Here is an 18,318-nt window from a genome sequence, read left to right on the forward strand (position 1 = left end):
ATGCATGGAAGCGATCAAGTATATCGCACAATGTTCCAAGATTCCCAAATTATAATGTACCCCAGCATTCAAAGTCTCTAGCATTTAGTTTCGCCATAAACAACTTTTTTCATCACTTTAGTGGCTCACTAGCTCTCCTTCCTCTCTCCCCTCAGTGTGATCTGAGACAGAGACCCGGAGGAGGGAAATCAAAGGTGTTCCCTCCAGCTGTAATGAAATAAATGTAGAGCAGGTGTCCACTCCTCAGCTGGAACGTGACTTCACATCTGACACAGCTGCACTCACACAATGTCACACAGGTGTTCTTCTATGAAGACAGAATACAGTGACTCTGGAGGAAGTAAACGGACTAATAGAATACAAAGGACTGAATAAATGTGTGAAACTTGTGATCCTTGGATCTAAATATATAATGCTACTTAGGCATTATGCACACATTGACTAATCAGTACACTTCCTATGTCGGGGGGTGGAGCTTTAAATGTGTCCGATACAATTTGGCAGAGATATTAGGCTATGTCCCATCAGCCGGGGGGACCAGGGGATCTGAATGACCACCTCATTTGTCTAGAAGCTTGAGTCAAGGCAGTCAACGGCATGCTTTCTTTCTTCAATGTTGTTTCTTTCCCCCTGCCTGACATGAGTAAGCTGTTGCCATGGTAGTTCAGATGAAGCAGGAATGATAATTGTTTCACCATAGCAGTGTGTGAATTATTAAAACCTAGAGGGCATGAATGGAGCTGAATGAGAAATAGAAAAGAAATGAGACAGAATGAGGACTTATCGTTTTCCTGTGCGTTTCATTGGCTTGTTTTTATTAGGTCCTTTTATGAGTCTCGAGTCCCACGACTGCGTAGATCAGACAGATGCTGCCGCAATTTGTGAGTGAAGCTCTGAGACTCCAGCCTGTCCTTAGAGTTTTTAAAAAGGAATATTAAAGAACATCCATGAATACTGCAAAAGACCAAACAAAGAGAACAGAGGAGAAAATGGTGGCTGTATGCTTTAAGCTTTACCAACAATCTCTGTTCGCTAACGACGATGCATCAATTATACAAACTCAATCTTCTTATTAACCCACTGGAACCTTTTTTTTTTTAAAGTCATGTTTATCCCGTCACAAACACAAAAGAATCAGCTTCTAAACTATTTATTTAGGCGAAAATGTTGCACAAAAATAAATCATTAACAAAACAAAGCTGTGCTTCCAAAACAAAGACTCCACCAAACATCACATTCAAACTCAGATGTCCTGTAAAATAACACACACACACACACACACACACACACACACACACACACACACACACACACACACACACACACACACACACACACACACACACACACACACACACACACACCACACACACACACACACACACACACACACACAGCTGATGTTGAAATAATATGGTTCAGTAATGTAGAGAAACTGAAACTACAGGAAATATACTGTATGTACAATATACTGCATAAATAGTACAAGGTGGTCGCAGTTGACATTCAAAATCAAACCATTTATTTTCTGTCCAAATATTAAAAGGATATAATAGAAATGTTCACCCTGCAGCTCAACAATTCATCGGCAGATTACATACAGCTGCACTGAGACAGTCAATAAATTAGACAAAACGCATCCATCTATTTCACAATAAGAAAGTGACACATAAAAAAATAATATATTAGTGCTCCCGTGTGTGCGTTTGTGTTTGCAGGGACAGGGTCAGTTTGAAGCTAATACCGTCCGCTTACCTGTACAGACACAATAAACTAATAATATCTCATCAAGACTACAAGCTCTTAAATTTAGGATTGCAGCCCTCTGGCTTGGCCTTGAAATTAAAGATGAGGAGCTTGTAGGGCAACAAGTAGAACAAATTATTGACATCATTTATAGTGTTGATATAAAGAGATGCATCATTCAGACAAGTATCATTCCAAAGGGGGTCACCACAAAAAGTCAACATCACCAAAGGGACTTGGTGAGTGTTTGACTGGCAAACAAGACATGAATCCAACTTTCATTTGCATTCAGCACTTCCCATAAGGCACCAGTAGGTTAGATGTCACGGTCACATGTCCCAACCAGCAGGGTTCTCTAGCACTGAGACTCAGCATAGCCATCATCCGAAGGAGGCCTCTTTTTTAGGTCGTCATAGACATTGTCATCCTCCGAGTCCTAGACGGAGGAGAAAACGAGACAGTCAGATGAAGCCGCACACAGACCCAGACACAAAATAACTACATTGAAAATAAAATCAATATTTTATAAACCCTCCAAGTCCTGTAGTCAGACATACAGGGCATGTCAAATTAAAGGTGAAATGGATCTGGCAGACATGTCTCATTAAGTTATTTATGGGTTGAAACGTTCTGTAGCGTACCAGCAGATATAGGTCACAGCATGAGGCCTTCTTCTCTTTGGCTGGTGGGTGGATGCCATACTCCTCTCTGAGAAAGGACAGCAAAGATGATGGTTAGTAATGACCGTCATCGGCAATTGTGCGTCTGTGAAAGCCGGTCTGTCACATTTTGATGTTGTAGAGATAAACAATGGTTAACCTTCTGAACATCACCAGGCCTCGGCATGTCGTTTACATGATCAGATAAGGGATCAGAAGTTCTCATCCTCAGCCATTAGGGGTGTTTTTCTTGTGGAAGCTTTAAATTCTGAGGATGTTGAGGTTTACTACTGTGTTTTTATATATATATATTATAATATATATATATATATTATAATATATATATATATATATATATATATATATATATATATATATATATATATTATAATATATATATATATATATATATATATATATATATATATATATATATATATATATATATATATTATAATATATATATATATTATAATATATATATATATTATAATATATATATATATATATATATATATATATATATATTTTTATATATTATAATATATATATATATTATATATATATATATATATATATATATATATATATATATATATATATATATATATATATATATATATATTATAATATATATATAAAATGTAAGAAGGAAGAACAATTCAGCGCAATTTACAGTAAACAGGATTATCTCAGAACAATGGAAAGAAAATTTAAAAGGATTCTGGTTTTGCTGCAGATGAGGGGGGCTCAATTTACTAATTTGTGCGCAAGACATATAATTCACTACCTCAATTGAATTAAGTAGTTTCCACGTTTTGATTCATTTGTGCGCACAAGATAGTCATTTGCGGCCTCACTTTAATTAAATCTTTCCCACTTTTGGTTGATTTGTGCGCACAAGATAAGTGCACATGCAGAGAGCCAGCACAGCGCACCCTGCTGCAGTCTCTAACTGGAGTCATCCAGGAGTGCGCCGTCAAGCCAATTATGCACGGCAGATCGGCTGGTTAAATATTGTGCAACCAGCATTAGACTGTAACAGAACTTCAGAACCCTCCCCCGTCCTTACGTGCACATCAAATGTGTCGTTTTGATTAATCATTCTACAAAGTTTCTTCTGCACATCAACAGGCGTGTCATCACTTAAAACTTCTCGCTTTGCTCAACACTCCCTCGGGAACGGATGGTTGTACATGGTAACATGTGATGTGCACATAAGCACAGGGGTTCTGTAGTTATTTTACAACAGTGTGATGCTGGCAGCACAATATTTAATGGATCTGCTGTGCAGCGGAGTGCGCTGTGCTGGCTCTCTGCATACAGTATGCACTTATCTCGTTCACACAAATGAACCAAACAGTGGGAACAATTTAATTAAATGTAGGCCAAGAGTTACTATTTTTTGCACACAAATTAATCAAAACGTGGGAACGATTTAATTAAAAATGAGGTAACAAATGATATCTCATGCACACAAATAAGTGTGTGGCCTTGGTATATTAATTTGTCTCTCTATGGCCACTCACAGGCTCTGTACTCAATTAAAACCCACATTAAATAAATAATAAATAAATAAATGATGTAGCTACAGAATTGTTGAATAAAATAATGATTATTTTTCAAAAACAAAAATACTAGGCCAAAAATAAACTTGAGTTGCTGCTAATTGTTTACATGTCCATGTCATTTATGCAATCTGCTAAACATGTATTACAGAGTAGCAACGGCCTATATATTCCTGTATCACATCAGTCAAAAGAACACACACGAATCCTGTGTGACTGCAAACCACAGAGCAACACTGCTACACTAGGAACCAGCCTGTAGATCAGCTTATTGGTTCACGGCACCTTTTACAAAAAGCGGACCAACTGAAATAACACCTTTTAAATCAAACTTAAATTACTGTTTAACCTTCATCAAATTAGCAATCCAGAAGCCCATTCATCACCATCATTACCCCCGAGGAGACCCACAGCACTGATTGGTTGAATAAATCTACTCACCCCTCGGTGACCTCTATGGGCGATCTGTAGCCCTTCGATTGGCTGCGCTGTTTCTTGGGACAGAACATTCGGGCAATCAGAATGAGGGTGATGAGAGCGGAGGGGAGAAGGATGAAAGCTAGGAGGACCGCAACATCTGAGAAGCGAATCCTGAGCACTGGGGAGGAGGAAGTGAGGTCATTAGCGACACATTAACAAGCCTTTTATGACCACACATACACAGGACATCAGGCCTTACAAAAGCATTAATCGTGCAGACGTGTGCACCTTATATAACACAAACAGCATATAGTAGTTCTACATGAGACACTCTGCACTTGTTAGCAGTAAATAATAATGTCTTACCAATTTAGTAGTGAACATTTAAACACCAGTAAAACAAGACAAAACTATAATAAGTAATAATTTTCCTTAAAAAGAATAGTTTAACATTTGGGGAAATAAGCCTTAGAAATAAGTTAGATGAGAATGTTGACACCACTCTCACGTCTGTACGGTAACTATCCAGCAGAAGCCTGCAGCTAGTTAGCTTAACTTAGCATAAACTTTGAAACCAGAGGGAACCTGCCGGTCTGTCAGCACCTGTAAAGCTCATTAATTAAACTATAACTTTAAAAATAAAACATGTGATCATTTATCTTAGGTTACTTTAATTATTCTTTGTTTTATAGCAACTATACATTTAGGCCAAAAGCCTAAAAGTCATAAACTTCGATGTGATCAAATCATCTAACCCTCTACTACATCCCTGCCTCTAACCAACTACAGTCTGTTTACAGCAGAGGCTAATATGTGTGTGTGTGTGCCAATATAGCTAACATCATGACAAGCTAACACAAACACCAAAAGATGTTTGGATTAGGTTGTTATCTAAAAAAGAAGTGGCTGGCAGGGGGCTTGTAAACTTCCTCTTCTCAGCCCCATCTCTGCATATACACTGTATACAATGTGTTGTGAGAAAAGCCAGATCCAGGCGCCTGAGGTGAAATAAGGACAAGCCGTGATAGGGATTTTAAAACATACATATCTGAGAAGACAAATGTAATTATACATCGAGAAATGCATCTACATGGGGTCATGAGAGTCCAGATCTCACTAATGTTATGTCACGTGCCTCCAAGTGTGCACACAGTTGGAGGAAGTCCAAATGCACGAGTCAAAGTAAGCAGGTAAGGAACTTTTGTCCTGCAGGTTTGTTTTCTTTGCACGCGTCGGTGCACCCTCTTTACCTTTTGGTGTGACAGTGAGCACAGTGTGTGAAGTCGGAGACCCGTGGACGTCAGGGGGGTTTCTGACGGAGCACGTGTAGGTCCCATTATCAGTCAACGTGGCGTTGATCAGGGAGATGGAGGCTTCCCCGCGCGCCGGTATTCCCTGCCAGAGGATACGACCAGTAAACTGACCGTCAAGCGGAGGGAACGCCCGTGAGGAGAAGTGGAAAAACTGCAGAGGGTGAAAGAAATAATATTTTATTTGCATGAAACAGATGGGTGTGGTAAAATAGATTGTGCCGTAGGCAAGGGTGTAATATTATATCCAATTGAGTCTAATGTTTAAGGGAGGATGGAGAAAATACTTTCGGTGCATGACTAACAAAAGCAAGACAAGTATTGACATTGTGCAGCGATGTATTATTAGTTTCTTATCCACCGTCTCACCTGGAAAGTGAAATAACTCACTGATGAGTCCTCTTCCTCAGCGCACATAATAAGAACCACCCCTCCTAAATCTAACTTGTAATCTTTCTGCCTAAAAAAAGGGAACGTGTCTGGAGCAACAGGTGGTCGGACAGATTGGGGGTGGGACATTTTCTTTTGGCAATATTGTCGATAGCAGAGTGAAGCATGTTCAGTCTAAGAATATATATTCCCATCAAGCACAAGGACGAGAAAAATAGTGCGTGCTCGAGTCTCACAGAGAGAAAATCTGAGTCTCCAAAACTGAATTTACATTTAAGTGTAACGTTTACAACACATTCTGTTTTCAACAGCGAACTCCATCTCGTCGTTACTCCCACATCAAGCTGACCCAGACCTCTCCACAACATGACATTTGGAGTATGAGTGCGGTGTGTGTGCACGTGTGCGTGTGTGCGTGTGCGCGTGTGTGTGTGTGTGGAGAAGGGGGAATGAAAATGTGGAAATGCTACAGTATATGTTTTTCAAAGAGTAAACTAAGAGTGTAGAGCTTGTGTTTAAAGACATTGTATGACTCTGGTTAGTCACTAGTGAGCAGAGACTTGGACGGAACAAATCTCAAGGTATAAACATATAAAACACAAACAGGAAATTGACAAGGAGACAAGAGGGGTTGATTCAGAAAACATTTGCAGTCATCTTTCCTCCATTGGTCTTAGATACAGTTTGTGTGCTGCATTCTGTCTTCTGTTGACATTTTACCCTTTGGTCACTTTCTTTTTTTTTTATGAAAGCTGAAAGAAAACTATGTTACAAATGTAAGAGAAAGAATTTACGAAAGTGGAACTGAGCCTCGGGTAGAGCTGAACACAGTATCCCATCCCTTTATATACGGGTGCGAATGAATAAAAAAAATAATACGATTGTCCCAACACACAGTGAGAATGAAAACCTTCCCACTACGTCTTGTACTGAGCCGATTGAGTCGGATAAGGAACATGAAGACATCAAGAGGCTTTTAGATTATTTGGAGGATAAGAGCAGAGCTACATGGCCTTCATCCGTGCTGTCAAAGCACAGCAGAAGGGAGGTATCGATTTGCTCGGTGAAACACTATGGATGTTCTTGCATCCAGCAAATTCATGCAGCTCCTTTCATACTACACCTTTAGGTATTTTTAAAATCGCACAAGCACAAAGATACATCTTGGGGGTACAGACTGTGCGTGTGTGTGTCTTCGAGCACACCCGCTATTTTGGTTTGTGTAGGTGCAGCAGAGGAAAATGTAGAAAGGGCTGGGTGAAGTGGAATATTAATAAATATACTGTCAGAGTCACGTCATGGCCTCAGTGCTCTGCACAGCTGTGACAATCACAGTGACGCATGATGACAGCTCAACAGAAAAAAAACTGCTTCTCCAGGAACTCATGTTGTCGTCTGGATTGTGCCGTAGGGCTGCACTATATGAGGAAAATATGCGATAACGATGTTGAATATTGTCGACATTACTTGCTGTAAATAAACAGATATTCAAGTGCACTTCGGCATACTGCTCAAATACAACATATAGCTTGTTGAATAGAAAAAAATATTATTTTAAAAGTGCAGTTTTCTACTGATAATCCCCTTTAACTGACTACTAAGAATCCCTAAATGCATCGTAGCAGTCTCTCACGATGTGTTCATCGTGCAGGTTGACATCACGATGATGATTTAAGATACTATGGTGCAGAGCAGCGACACGATGTGAACACACAGCGCCACAAATCTGCAGCCGGAGGCAGATGTCGTGGGGGTGTTTTAGCAGTTAATTAAAGCAAAAAAGAGATTTGGTAAAGAAGTGTGTATGATTGTATCAACACACTGCCATTTCTGTCAAAATGCTACTGCATTACATGCTGTAAATTGTTACATCATATCTAAAAATGTGCTTCGTAATGCAGAGCAAGAATAAAACATGTTGATTTTTTTGAAAAGAAGGAAAGGAGGCTGTGACACACCGGGTTAATGAGCTCCAGTAACAGGAGGACTCGCATAAATGGGTAGAACACAGAGTTATAACGGACCAGTCTGATGTCTGTCGAGGGGCGTGTGGCACTGCTCTTCTCAAATTGGATGCTGCAGATTTACCAACATGCGTCCTGCTGCGTTCAGATGGCTGCAGAGATTTGATGAAGTGAAGGAGAAGCTTTTCATACAGTATAAATCAGCTGTGGACAACAGAATCACTTGTCTTAGATGCAGACTGATTCACAGGCGTTCCTGTATAATAATGAGCTTTTTCCAGATTCAGATTCACTCACTGTCCACCGCACATCGTGACATCAACACAACACATAACAGCGATACAACGGTAAACAACTACAATAGATCTTTAGCACATGTCTGCTATTAAAAACTTGAAGATTACAAATAGCATGTGCCTCCTGTTTTCATAAAGTAGATACTTTTATAACTTAAAGTGCTCTTTGAAATTCACACTATAAGTCACATGGTGGCATACTTTGACGCTCATAGTGCTACTTCTTAATGTTTTTTTTAAACCTCTGCTCATCTGCTTCAATCTTGATATCATTACATGGAGGTTCCTGGATGTCGGTCCAAATTCACAATCATGTGCAGCACGGGGAAAGCCGATGCCATTGTGGATTCACTTGTGTAACTGAATCCACATTAGGATGTTTGTATATCTGAAGAGAGTAACTGTGTAGAGTGCTGTGTGAGCTGACACTGTTTGAGATAGTTTCTTAATTAAAAACATTCTTCTAGTAGCTCTTTGCACAGCTTCAAAACAAATTCCTCAGAAATGTTTTAATGAACGCCATGTTTTTCAGTATTTTCTGGTAAAAGAAAAAATAAATAGATGGCACTCCCAGTGTTACAACCGCTCCTCAACAACTGCCAAGTTAATCAAATTTCTCTACGCCCTATATTCAAGCTTTCCAAGTCTTGAGAAATTAAATGCAGCCAAAAAATCTGTTTAATATTGTCAAGTATTCATAAAGATCCAGAATCAAATTGACAGTATGAGCTTCACAAGTTTCTATAAATTCCCTAAATTTGCCAGAAAAGGTTCAATAAAACTTGATCAAGTTGCTGGAATCCTGTACTATGGTATACTCTACTCACATTAACAACTGAAAGTATTAAATATATAAATAATAAGAGCTACAAAAAGCAACAGCAGAGCATACTGAGACAAATAAAAAAATATATAACTTGTGATATACAGTTCATACTGTAGGTATCCAAAATGTGAAATATAGGAGCTATTTATAAATAAATAAAACTAAAGATCATGTAAATGAAGACATCCAAGTATATATATATTGTTTATGAAAAATATCCCTATATTAAAATATGGAAGTAGGAAGGAAATACTCTGTGTTTGCATAATCAGGTCTCCACATAGCGATACAGTGTGTGTAGGATCTCAGTGTAACGGTGCAGCCTAAATCAAGATCATCCACTAATGTATGGTGAGTGTGTAGAGAGTATTTGTACTGCCTACACACTAGGAACAATGTCAACATAATAATTGTGTATGGCCTTTCAATAAACTCAACAAACACAGAATCACTGACGCTGATACCGTTTTATGGTTTTACAACATTGTGTCTATCAGCTGCTTTTTTTTCCCCCTGACTGATTGTAGACCTGGCTGAACATTTAAGGACTTCGCAGAGCTCAGCCTACATGAGAGCAGCTTGAAGTCACTTACTATGCAAGAGTCTGCTCAGTCTGGAAACAAAGATCCTTTGAAACGCCTGAGAAAATGTGGCAACACGGCCAAGATGGTGGACTGTTTAACAACTATTCTACAAATCTATATGATGATTTAGACATAATCTTACACGGACTGGACACATTTAAAAAGAGTGTGTAACTAAAGTTTAAGATCATCTAAATAGAAAGCATTTTTCAGCTAAATTCAATTCCTCCAACTCCTCCAATATCCATCAGCTTTCTCTGATATTTGACTGAACATTCAACCTCTCTTCTCCAATCTACCAAATGAATTCTCATCAGGACTGAGGTAATTATGCAAGTCACTGAAGCACTGCAGCAATTCAGATTGACACTAAAGCTTTGGCTGCAAAATTATATTTTCTGATGGCACTTTTCACATGCTTATTCATGGTCTTTCCCAGTGTGATATACGACTGGAGAGACACAGGCCAATCGGCCAGCCAAAATGGCTAATGAAATTGGATGGAAAGCAAACGAAGGCTAAGAAATAGAAATGAAAAAACTTCCAGACTTGGTTCCATCTACGGGCCGTACCAGGAAACTGCCACACAATATTTATCTGTGATGAAGAGAATATATAGGCGCACTGGTGTGGTGTTTGTGTCTGTAGCAGCTGGCACACCTTTTTATTAATACCCGTGCAGTTTTGCGAGGTTGTACCACGCCATCAGCTGACCGACACACATGCATACACACTGTAACACTCTCTCAATATGTACCAAGTTCTTTTCCTTTTCCTTCTCCTCCCCCCCCACACACTTTTAGACCAGACAACGGCATCTTGATGACTAAACCAACAGCACTCCATATCAGAGGAGCCACAAAACATTAGCCTTCACTTAACTCTGAGTGCTCCTATAGGAAATGATGGCGTATAGGGTTGCAGCTACCACACTATGGATTCCCATGGTCCAAATGCAATTACACAGAACCACACTGCATGGCTATCTGCAAGTAAAATGGAACTGCTTAAAATGATGTGGTGGAATTTTAGTGGATTGGTCAATGAAAGTGAACCTGGAGTGTACAGGGTTATAGGATTGAGTGCAGTTACGGGTTGCGATGGATACATCGGAGGGCATTTCGAACAAGACCACGACACCACCACATCGGAAGCAACGGTATTATGGTAGCTGACCGGGTAACCAGAGGACACAAAGGCTGGGCAGAAAATTGAATGGCTAAAACGTGGACATTACCTCAACAGTGATGCTGATCAATCAAACTTATTCGTACACACAGCATATCTATTGAAACTGAGACTGACGCAGGGTGCAGGTGTGCATGAATGTGGGGGATTTTGTTATTCCTTTTTGATGATGTTTTATATATCTTGACAGATGCAACATTTAATAAAAATCAATGGCACAACGTCTTCTAAATTCTTTGTTTTGTCTGACGAGTCAAAAATCCTAAAGTATTCAGTGGACGTGCAAAGAAAACCAGCAAATACTCACATTTTTTCAGTGTTGCTTAAAAATGACTCAATTTGCACGAATGTATTATTATCATCATGATTCTCGATTGACTAATAAATGAATCGACTAATTATTTCAGCTTTTTTTGATACAGTAGTGTAATCCAGTTCAGCCACAGAATTATTTTATTCCAATAAATATATACTTACTGTCGTTGGCGGCCCTCCACTCTGGGGCCTATAAGACCAGTCGACAGTCATCTTACTGGTCGGTCTATTGGTGGAAGTGTAAGTGCAGGACAAAGTGACGGCATCCCCTTTAGATGCATGGAGCTCTGCTGGTGTACTCACAGTGATGGAGGAAACTAGGGAAGGGGCTGGAATGGTAGAAAAAAGGAGTATAAAATGATGAGGTTACAGTCACACAAAAGCACAGAGATGACAAAGAAAAGGGAAAAAAAGTGGTGTGACCAGATTTACATGTTTAGGTATTAAAACGAATGAGAAATGAGAAGCGGAGGGGAAATAAAGACACATTGTAAGTAACATTTTACTCACTGTAAGCTAAATGGTGAATACACAACCTGGGCATCTACAAATCCCCCGACATTGTGGTGCCAGAAAGTGTCAGCACAGCAAATTCCTCCTGAGAAACTGAACTGCAAGTCATTCTCAGCAGCCTCTCTTGTTGTATCCGACACATCCGTCTTCAATGTGCATATAAAGCTATGTCCCTGTGTCTCTGGATGTTTTTCACTGTTATCACCTCCTTCAGAAGTTGTATACAGTATAGAAGTATTAATATACAAAACAAACAGTTCAAGTTTAAAAGGCCACCATGGAACAAATATTTGAAATGCAAGTTAACATGGAAACAAATTGCTGTTGCAGTTGACGCTGGCCAGAGCAATGTCTGCAACAAATTATACTTAGAGGCTTTCTCGACTATACCCATGAACAAGGGCTCAATACTGACAGCTTCTTTTCAGAGAAAGCTTCAAATATTTTGTACGGTTGAGTCATTAATAAGCTGTTTTTCATTGTTAAACGTTGGGTTCAGTTGATTTTACATAACTCTAGAGAAGGTGTAGAAGCCAAGTGTGCTCTAGAATCATTTCCACAACCAAGAAATTGACAAAGAGATGAATTCATCCACCTTTACTTTACAAATGGCAGGATGTATGTCAACCAGAGTGCACTTATTGGATACATATCAGTTATTTAGGCCATGACCACTTAGTTTAGTTGAACATATGGAAACATTTCAGTGAACAGTTATGCAAGCGCATCTGTACTGAGACACAGCTGTGCTCTGAGCTAAATGCTAACGTCAGCATGTAGACATACTGACATGGATGTTTAGAAGATAATGCTTGCCAGATTCACCAGTTTAGTTTACTGTGTTAGCATGCTAACGTTTTCTAATCATCGCTAATGACAAAGGAATGACGGCTGATGGGAATACCCTAAGTATTTTTAAGTCATAAACCTAAGTATCAGATAAATTAGCTGAAAACACGAAATACAGCTGTGGCTGATGGGAGTGTCCTTAGTTTTGCAGGTAGTTGTTATGAAAGTTGTTGGACCAATGGTAGCACTAGATAAATAATCAGGTGATCACCAAAGGCAGTAGAATGTATCCTCATGGGAACTTCAATATCTATAGCTAATGTTAATGCAATCCTTCCAATAGTCACACTAGTTCACTCAAAACCAAAGATGTCAACCTTAATGTGGCATTTGAGGACAAGCCAGGGGATCACCAACATATTATTTGGAACTATGAATATCTGTTCAAAATAGTGTGCTAGTAGATAGAGATATTTCAGTCCGGGTTGTCTGACATCCCTAGAGCCACACTGCCATCACAAGCATCACAAGGTACCATCACAAGCATCACTGTCTCTCTGCCCTTTAATGTAAACCTATCAGGGAAAACTGACTATACTTGCATGTCAACAACCCATTAGTGACATTAATAGTAACAGTTGTTTGGGCATAAATGACACAGGCCTCCATTTCAAAGCAAAGGCCTTAAACAGCCTTTTCTCCAAGGACTAAGCAACTATCAGATGATATGTCCGATCTTAGACTGACACCACTGTTTACATCTGAGACCGCAAAAGCCTTGATAGGGACAAACTTCATCTTACACTAAAGAACGTACAAGATATTATGCGATCAGCCAGATTCATCTACAAAGACACCGGGGTGAGCAAGTCGACAACATGAACAAAGCTATCTCTTCATAAAAGTCTAAATCAAGCAGAGGAGCTTTGAAAGCCGAACCACTCTTAACTTGAAGATGTGATATCGTCAATCTAGTATTTTTTTTGTTGGGAAGAAAGTTAGTAGCTCATCAGTGGTTGTCATGTTTACACCTAGTTTCTACAAGACGTCTGGACATGTAATAGAGAAACATGCAAAAAGTAAGACATCATATTGTAATAGTGCCCTAGCTGCTGGGATGTGACCTTGGCAGGAAGAAATGGCTGCATGGCAGTGACACTGTGCTCTGGGCACAAATGTAGCCAAAAAATACAAGTGGAATCAAATAAAGACAAACCATAATGACACTAATCTGCTGAATCATGTTCATGTTGCCTGTGTTCTGACTAAGATACACAGTAGCCATTACTTTATATCTCTCGTTTGTATTCCTTCAAAAACATGTCAGCTGATTTCAGAGTGAGGCAAACAGCTGCCCAGAGTTCAGAACCATGTTTGTAATGTAATTGGAACAAAGACAGTGCTCTTACCTCTCTGCATGCCAGTTGTCAAAATCCCTCCCAGCCTGGCATTTTACACTGGCCTGTGCTATTTTTACTTTTCAGATTAAGATTTAAATGGTCTATTGCGACTTATTCCCACAAAATGAAATATAGACACACACGTATGACTTTAAAAGTGAGAAGAGTTCACTATAACTTTATGATAATGTTTACTATATTCCCATGAGGAGTCTATCTGCTGTATGTGTCCATCTTAAATGTTAGCATTAGGCCTGTGTGTGGAGGTATTTTATAACCACCTGAAACATGAACAATTGGGAGTCTTATCGTGTCGTGTGGTAGTGTTTACAGAGCTGTACAAGTGTTTTCATGTAGGCCTGGAAATTAAATGTGGACTATTAAAAGTGACTTAATGTTACAGGGAATTCAAACGGTACCCAAGCAAGATGTCGACATTATTATCGGGGGAAATAGCCCGGCTACTGTTTGTAGCAGAACAAACATTAAACTAGACGGAGACAGAGTTTCTCTCTGATGTAACTTGTGTTGAAACACGGCGACATGACAAGCGGAGCTCTGGCCTGTTTACTCACCGAAAATGCCGAACAAATACAGCAACAAAACGCCATTCAGAGCGGTATTCCCTTGACGCGGAAGACGCATTTTAAGTTGAGAAAACGGGTTCACTTGCATGACGATAACAAACAAAAAGAGCCGAAGTTGCGTCAAAGCCTCGGAAAAATCCCGTCCATTATCTATTTTGTCATGACTCAGTGTCTCCGTTGCGCCAGCAGACTGCGGGCTGAGTATCCTCACGTTACCTGACAAACAGGTGTATCAGGAAGTGGCTTGTTGGATCATTGGGAGTGAAACAACATCTTGCCTAATTTTGTAACCTAAATGAAGGGAGGATAAAAGCTATGATATGTCGTACTATGATGTTCGTAGTGACTGAACAGAGTGTTTCTAAATCTGCGAGGTCATATCTCACTATAATATGCTATCGACTATTTTAATATCTCACTAGAGGTCTATACTACAGTAAGAAGACGCTTAAAGTTACCAGACATAACATGCGTCAAATGTGTGGAAGGGACAGGAGTGCAACAACAAATTACCTTTTTGAAATATAACTTCATAGCCAAACCATATGTCACGAATACTAGTTTAATATGTTATGTCTTAGGGACCTGGGGGATACAAAAAAATAGTAGGAGTAACGTGCACCTAACAGGTTATTTTAGGTCATTCTAGCTAAATAAATGATGGTATAATAATAATAATAATAATAATAATAATAATAATAATAATAATAATAATAATAATAATAATAATAATAATAATAATAATAATAAAAAATAAAATAAAAATAATAATAAAAATAATAATAAAAATAAACCAAAAATAAAACCATATTAAAATATGGCACATTCTCTTTGCACATCTCCATCCCCTCACATAACCCCTCTGTGTAAAGACCCAGTCCTTCCCTTATCTCCCCAGCCAGCTTCTGTAAAAGAAACACGCTCTTCAGGGACTCCCCTGCTATTTTTAGGTATATCCCTCCACTATCCCTGTCCCCAATCTCCTGTCTTTACTGTTTTAATTATCTCTAATGGGAGAAGGTATTTGTTTTTCTAGCCTTTGCTGATTCAGTTCTACTCTGGTGTAATGCTTTATCTCTTCACTACATGTTTATACAGAGCCCTTTTGAAGTTTATTTATGCCTTTATTTGGTCTGGATCGTCAGTTACATCTTTACATCCATCTAGTCCGCCAGGAGCGTTTCCTCCATCCTGACAACAGAGAAGCTGTAGTGGTGTTGTATATAACAGCCATCTCATTTCATGACACATCAGAGGATTGGTTTTATTTGGAGTTTAATACAACATAGTCATAAAATATATATTTTTTCTAAACAAATAATACGGTGTACTTTTCTGTATGGCAAAATAATTTGATGTAGAGTTAATGAGTTTAAGGAAAATGCATATTCCTCATGTTAGACATTACATCCTTACTTGATTACAAAAAAGCAGTCATGCCTAGAGGCTCTCTAATAAGGGACTGTGAAAAATGAGGTTGTTATGCAGTAAATGTAAATTACTCCATGTAAATTAGTTCATAACTAACTTCTAATGTACTGAAGACCATGTTAAAATGATTACTGTGAGAAAGGGCCAGGGCAGTGAGATTTAGGCATAATAAATAAGACATTTGGGTAGAATGCAGTAATGTGCACAGCAATTTAGCTTCATCCTCCTAACCTGGCTGTACTTTGTGTTTATGTTCGGTTCAATCCAAATCCATTGCAAATCTCTGTGGATGTAGAGAGAGTTAGGCACAAGCTAGCTCCTCCCTGCATCCATTCACACGCATAGTGTTTGTATTGTATCTGTTAACAATATTATGTAACAGTTCCCACACTGAGGCAGGGATACCACTTCATTTTTTGAATAGATGCTGAATCAAAGGACTTGCCTTACCTGGGAGTGTTCACAAATTCTGCGTTCCACAATGTTGTATTGTGTTTAACTATATTATAATCTGCTTGACAGAGACTCCCCATCCCCTATTGGAAGATCAAGTCTAATGCCTCTTACCTGGGTACACACACACACACACACACACACACACACACACACACACACACACACACACACACACACACACACACACACACCATTACATTGTGTTATGTATTGTGAGTGTGGATACAGGGGCTCTCTGTGTGGTTACAGTAGAGAGGTCTCGGTTTCAGCTGAAATCATCTCAGTCACAATGGAGGCTCTCCCCACTTATTGGCTTTCTCTGGTCAACAAGAGGCCTGTTCTTCTGCTGTCAACACTGGACGGGACTAATAAAGGTGATTTAAATTGTTGGGGCCAGACACTGCCATTATCCTTCAGCCAAATGTGAGAGCCCTTCTGTCTTTTCATCAGTTTATATGCACTCTATGCACTGAATAGTTGATGAAAAGTTGTATCTGTTACATTGCAATACAGGTAGTGTATTTTAAATATTTCACGTACAAAGAAACTTTTTTCAGGACTATCACAGACAAGTATGACAGCATTACTCTTCAACCACTATAGCTATAAGAGGCCCTACACTATTCAATACACGGAGGCAAATAAAGGTGACTCCCCACCTTTAGAGTGAAAGGATTAGTTACTGTACTGTTTAAGTGCATATAGGTGTGTGTGTGTGTGTGTGTGTGTGTGTGTGTGTGTGTGTGTGTGTGTAGTGACAAATGGGGCGCTACAGCCGCCTTCAGTCTTATAGTTACATACCAGTCAGGTAATTTGTTTTCTCTTTCCGCAACCTGTCGTGCCAAGCCTGTGTGTTTGTGTGTGTGCATACAAGTGAGTGAGTGTAAGTACGTATGAAGGAATGTAGTGCCTCTCCACATTACTGTGCCAGGTACAACCCATCCTAAGGTGTGGAATGCAGACTGAGAAGAGAGACAGATGAAGCAAGACATAAACCAAGTGGGAGAGGGAGTAAGAAAGACAGACTTAATTTCCTCATTGGTAAAGATAGCACATAATCCTCACTTCCTTTATCAAACAAAGTCCACGTTGATATATTCTTTACAGAAATGGTTCAGTGTGTTGCAGTAATTAAGTTATCGTGGTAGAGAATGGCTTGTTATATGAGTCATGAACAAGGAATGGTTAAGAACACCTCTCCCACAATTTTGGTTCACTTTACCTGCTACCATCCTATAGGCGCAGCAGCAAGATGGATCAGAAATCAGTCTGGAAAATTCTCCAATCTGCGATGTTTAACATTCAATATTTTTTTTATTTGGTCAAGTACCAAAGCCATACAACAGCTATCTGTCTGGTGTTCCAACTGATTGGTCAACTGTGTCAAATGTTTATTTTCTTTCCTTTTCTTTCCCTGCTTCGTTACATTTGCCTTTTGGCAACCACCAGAGAACGGGCATGAACTTGCAGCGTGCAGAGGTGTTTCTGTTTGTCTGGGTAGAGAGAGTGATATCAGTGATGATAGCATAGCAATAGTCACGTAAACAGTCATATTATTCACTCAAAAGGGTAAAGTGTTCTGTGTGTTGCATTGCATTCTGGTCTGTTCACGATGCTGTGACTGGAGAAAGTATCATGACTGCCTATTCTAGAATGGATGTTTTTTCAGTATGCAATAATCTGATGATTAGACGTTTAAGATTTCATTTCTAGGCCGATGTCTTTGTCGTATTGCATGTACAAAATGTCAATTTACCATATAGTATGTGTCATATTGTTTCTGAACATAATAATCTCTTATAAAATAAGCCCTGAACATGTTTATGTACACACCCACAATTGATTACTGAAGTGGCTCAATTATTTGGAGGGAAAT

General features: G+C 39.1%; 1 protein-coding gene across 1 annotated transcript; it reads right to left on the reverse strand.

Annotated features, from left to right (window-relative positions):
• Positions 1–1,499: 1,499 nt before the first annotated feature.
• mpzl3 (myelin protein zero-like 3) lies at positions 1,500–14,809 on the reverse strand. Its single transcript, XM_029446473.1, has 6 exons — positions 14,544–14,809; positions 11,429–11,595; positions 5,644–5,857; positions 4,415–4,571; positions 2,388–2,454; positions 1,500–2,182 (listed from the first exon to the last, which is right to left on the reverse strand). Exons 1-6 carry the CDS (start codon positions 14,641–14,643, stop codon positions 2,102–2,104), a joined length of 786 nt encoding a protein of 261 aa, XP_029302333.1. The 5' UTR covers positions 14,644–14,809; the 3' UTR covers positions 1,500–2,101.
• Between the last annotated feature and the right edge of the window lie 3,509 nt (positions 14,810–18,318).

Source organism: Cottoperca gobio, chromosome 13 (assembly GCF_900634415.1).
Source record: "Cottoperca gobio chromosome 13, fCotGob3.1, whole genome shotgun sequence".
Classification (NCBI taxonomy): domain Eukaryota; kingdom Metazoa; phylum Chordata; class Actinopteri; order Perciformes; family Bovichtidae; genus Cottoperca; species Cottoperca gobio.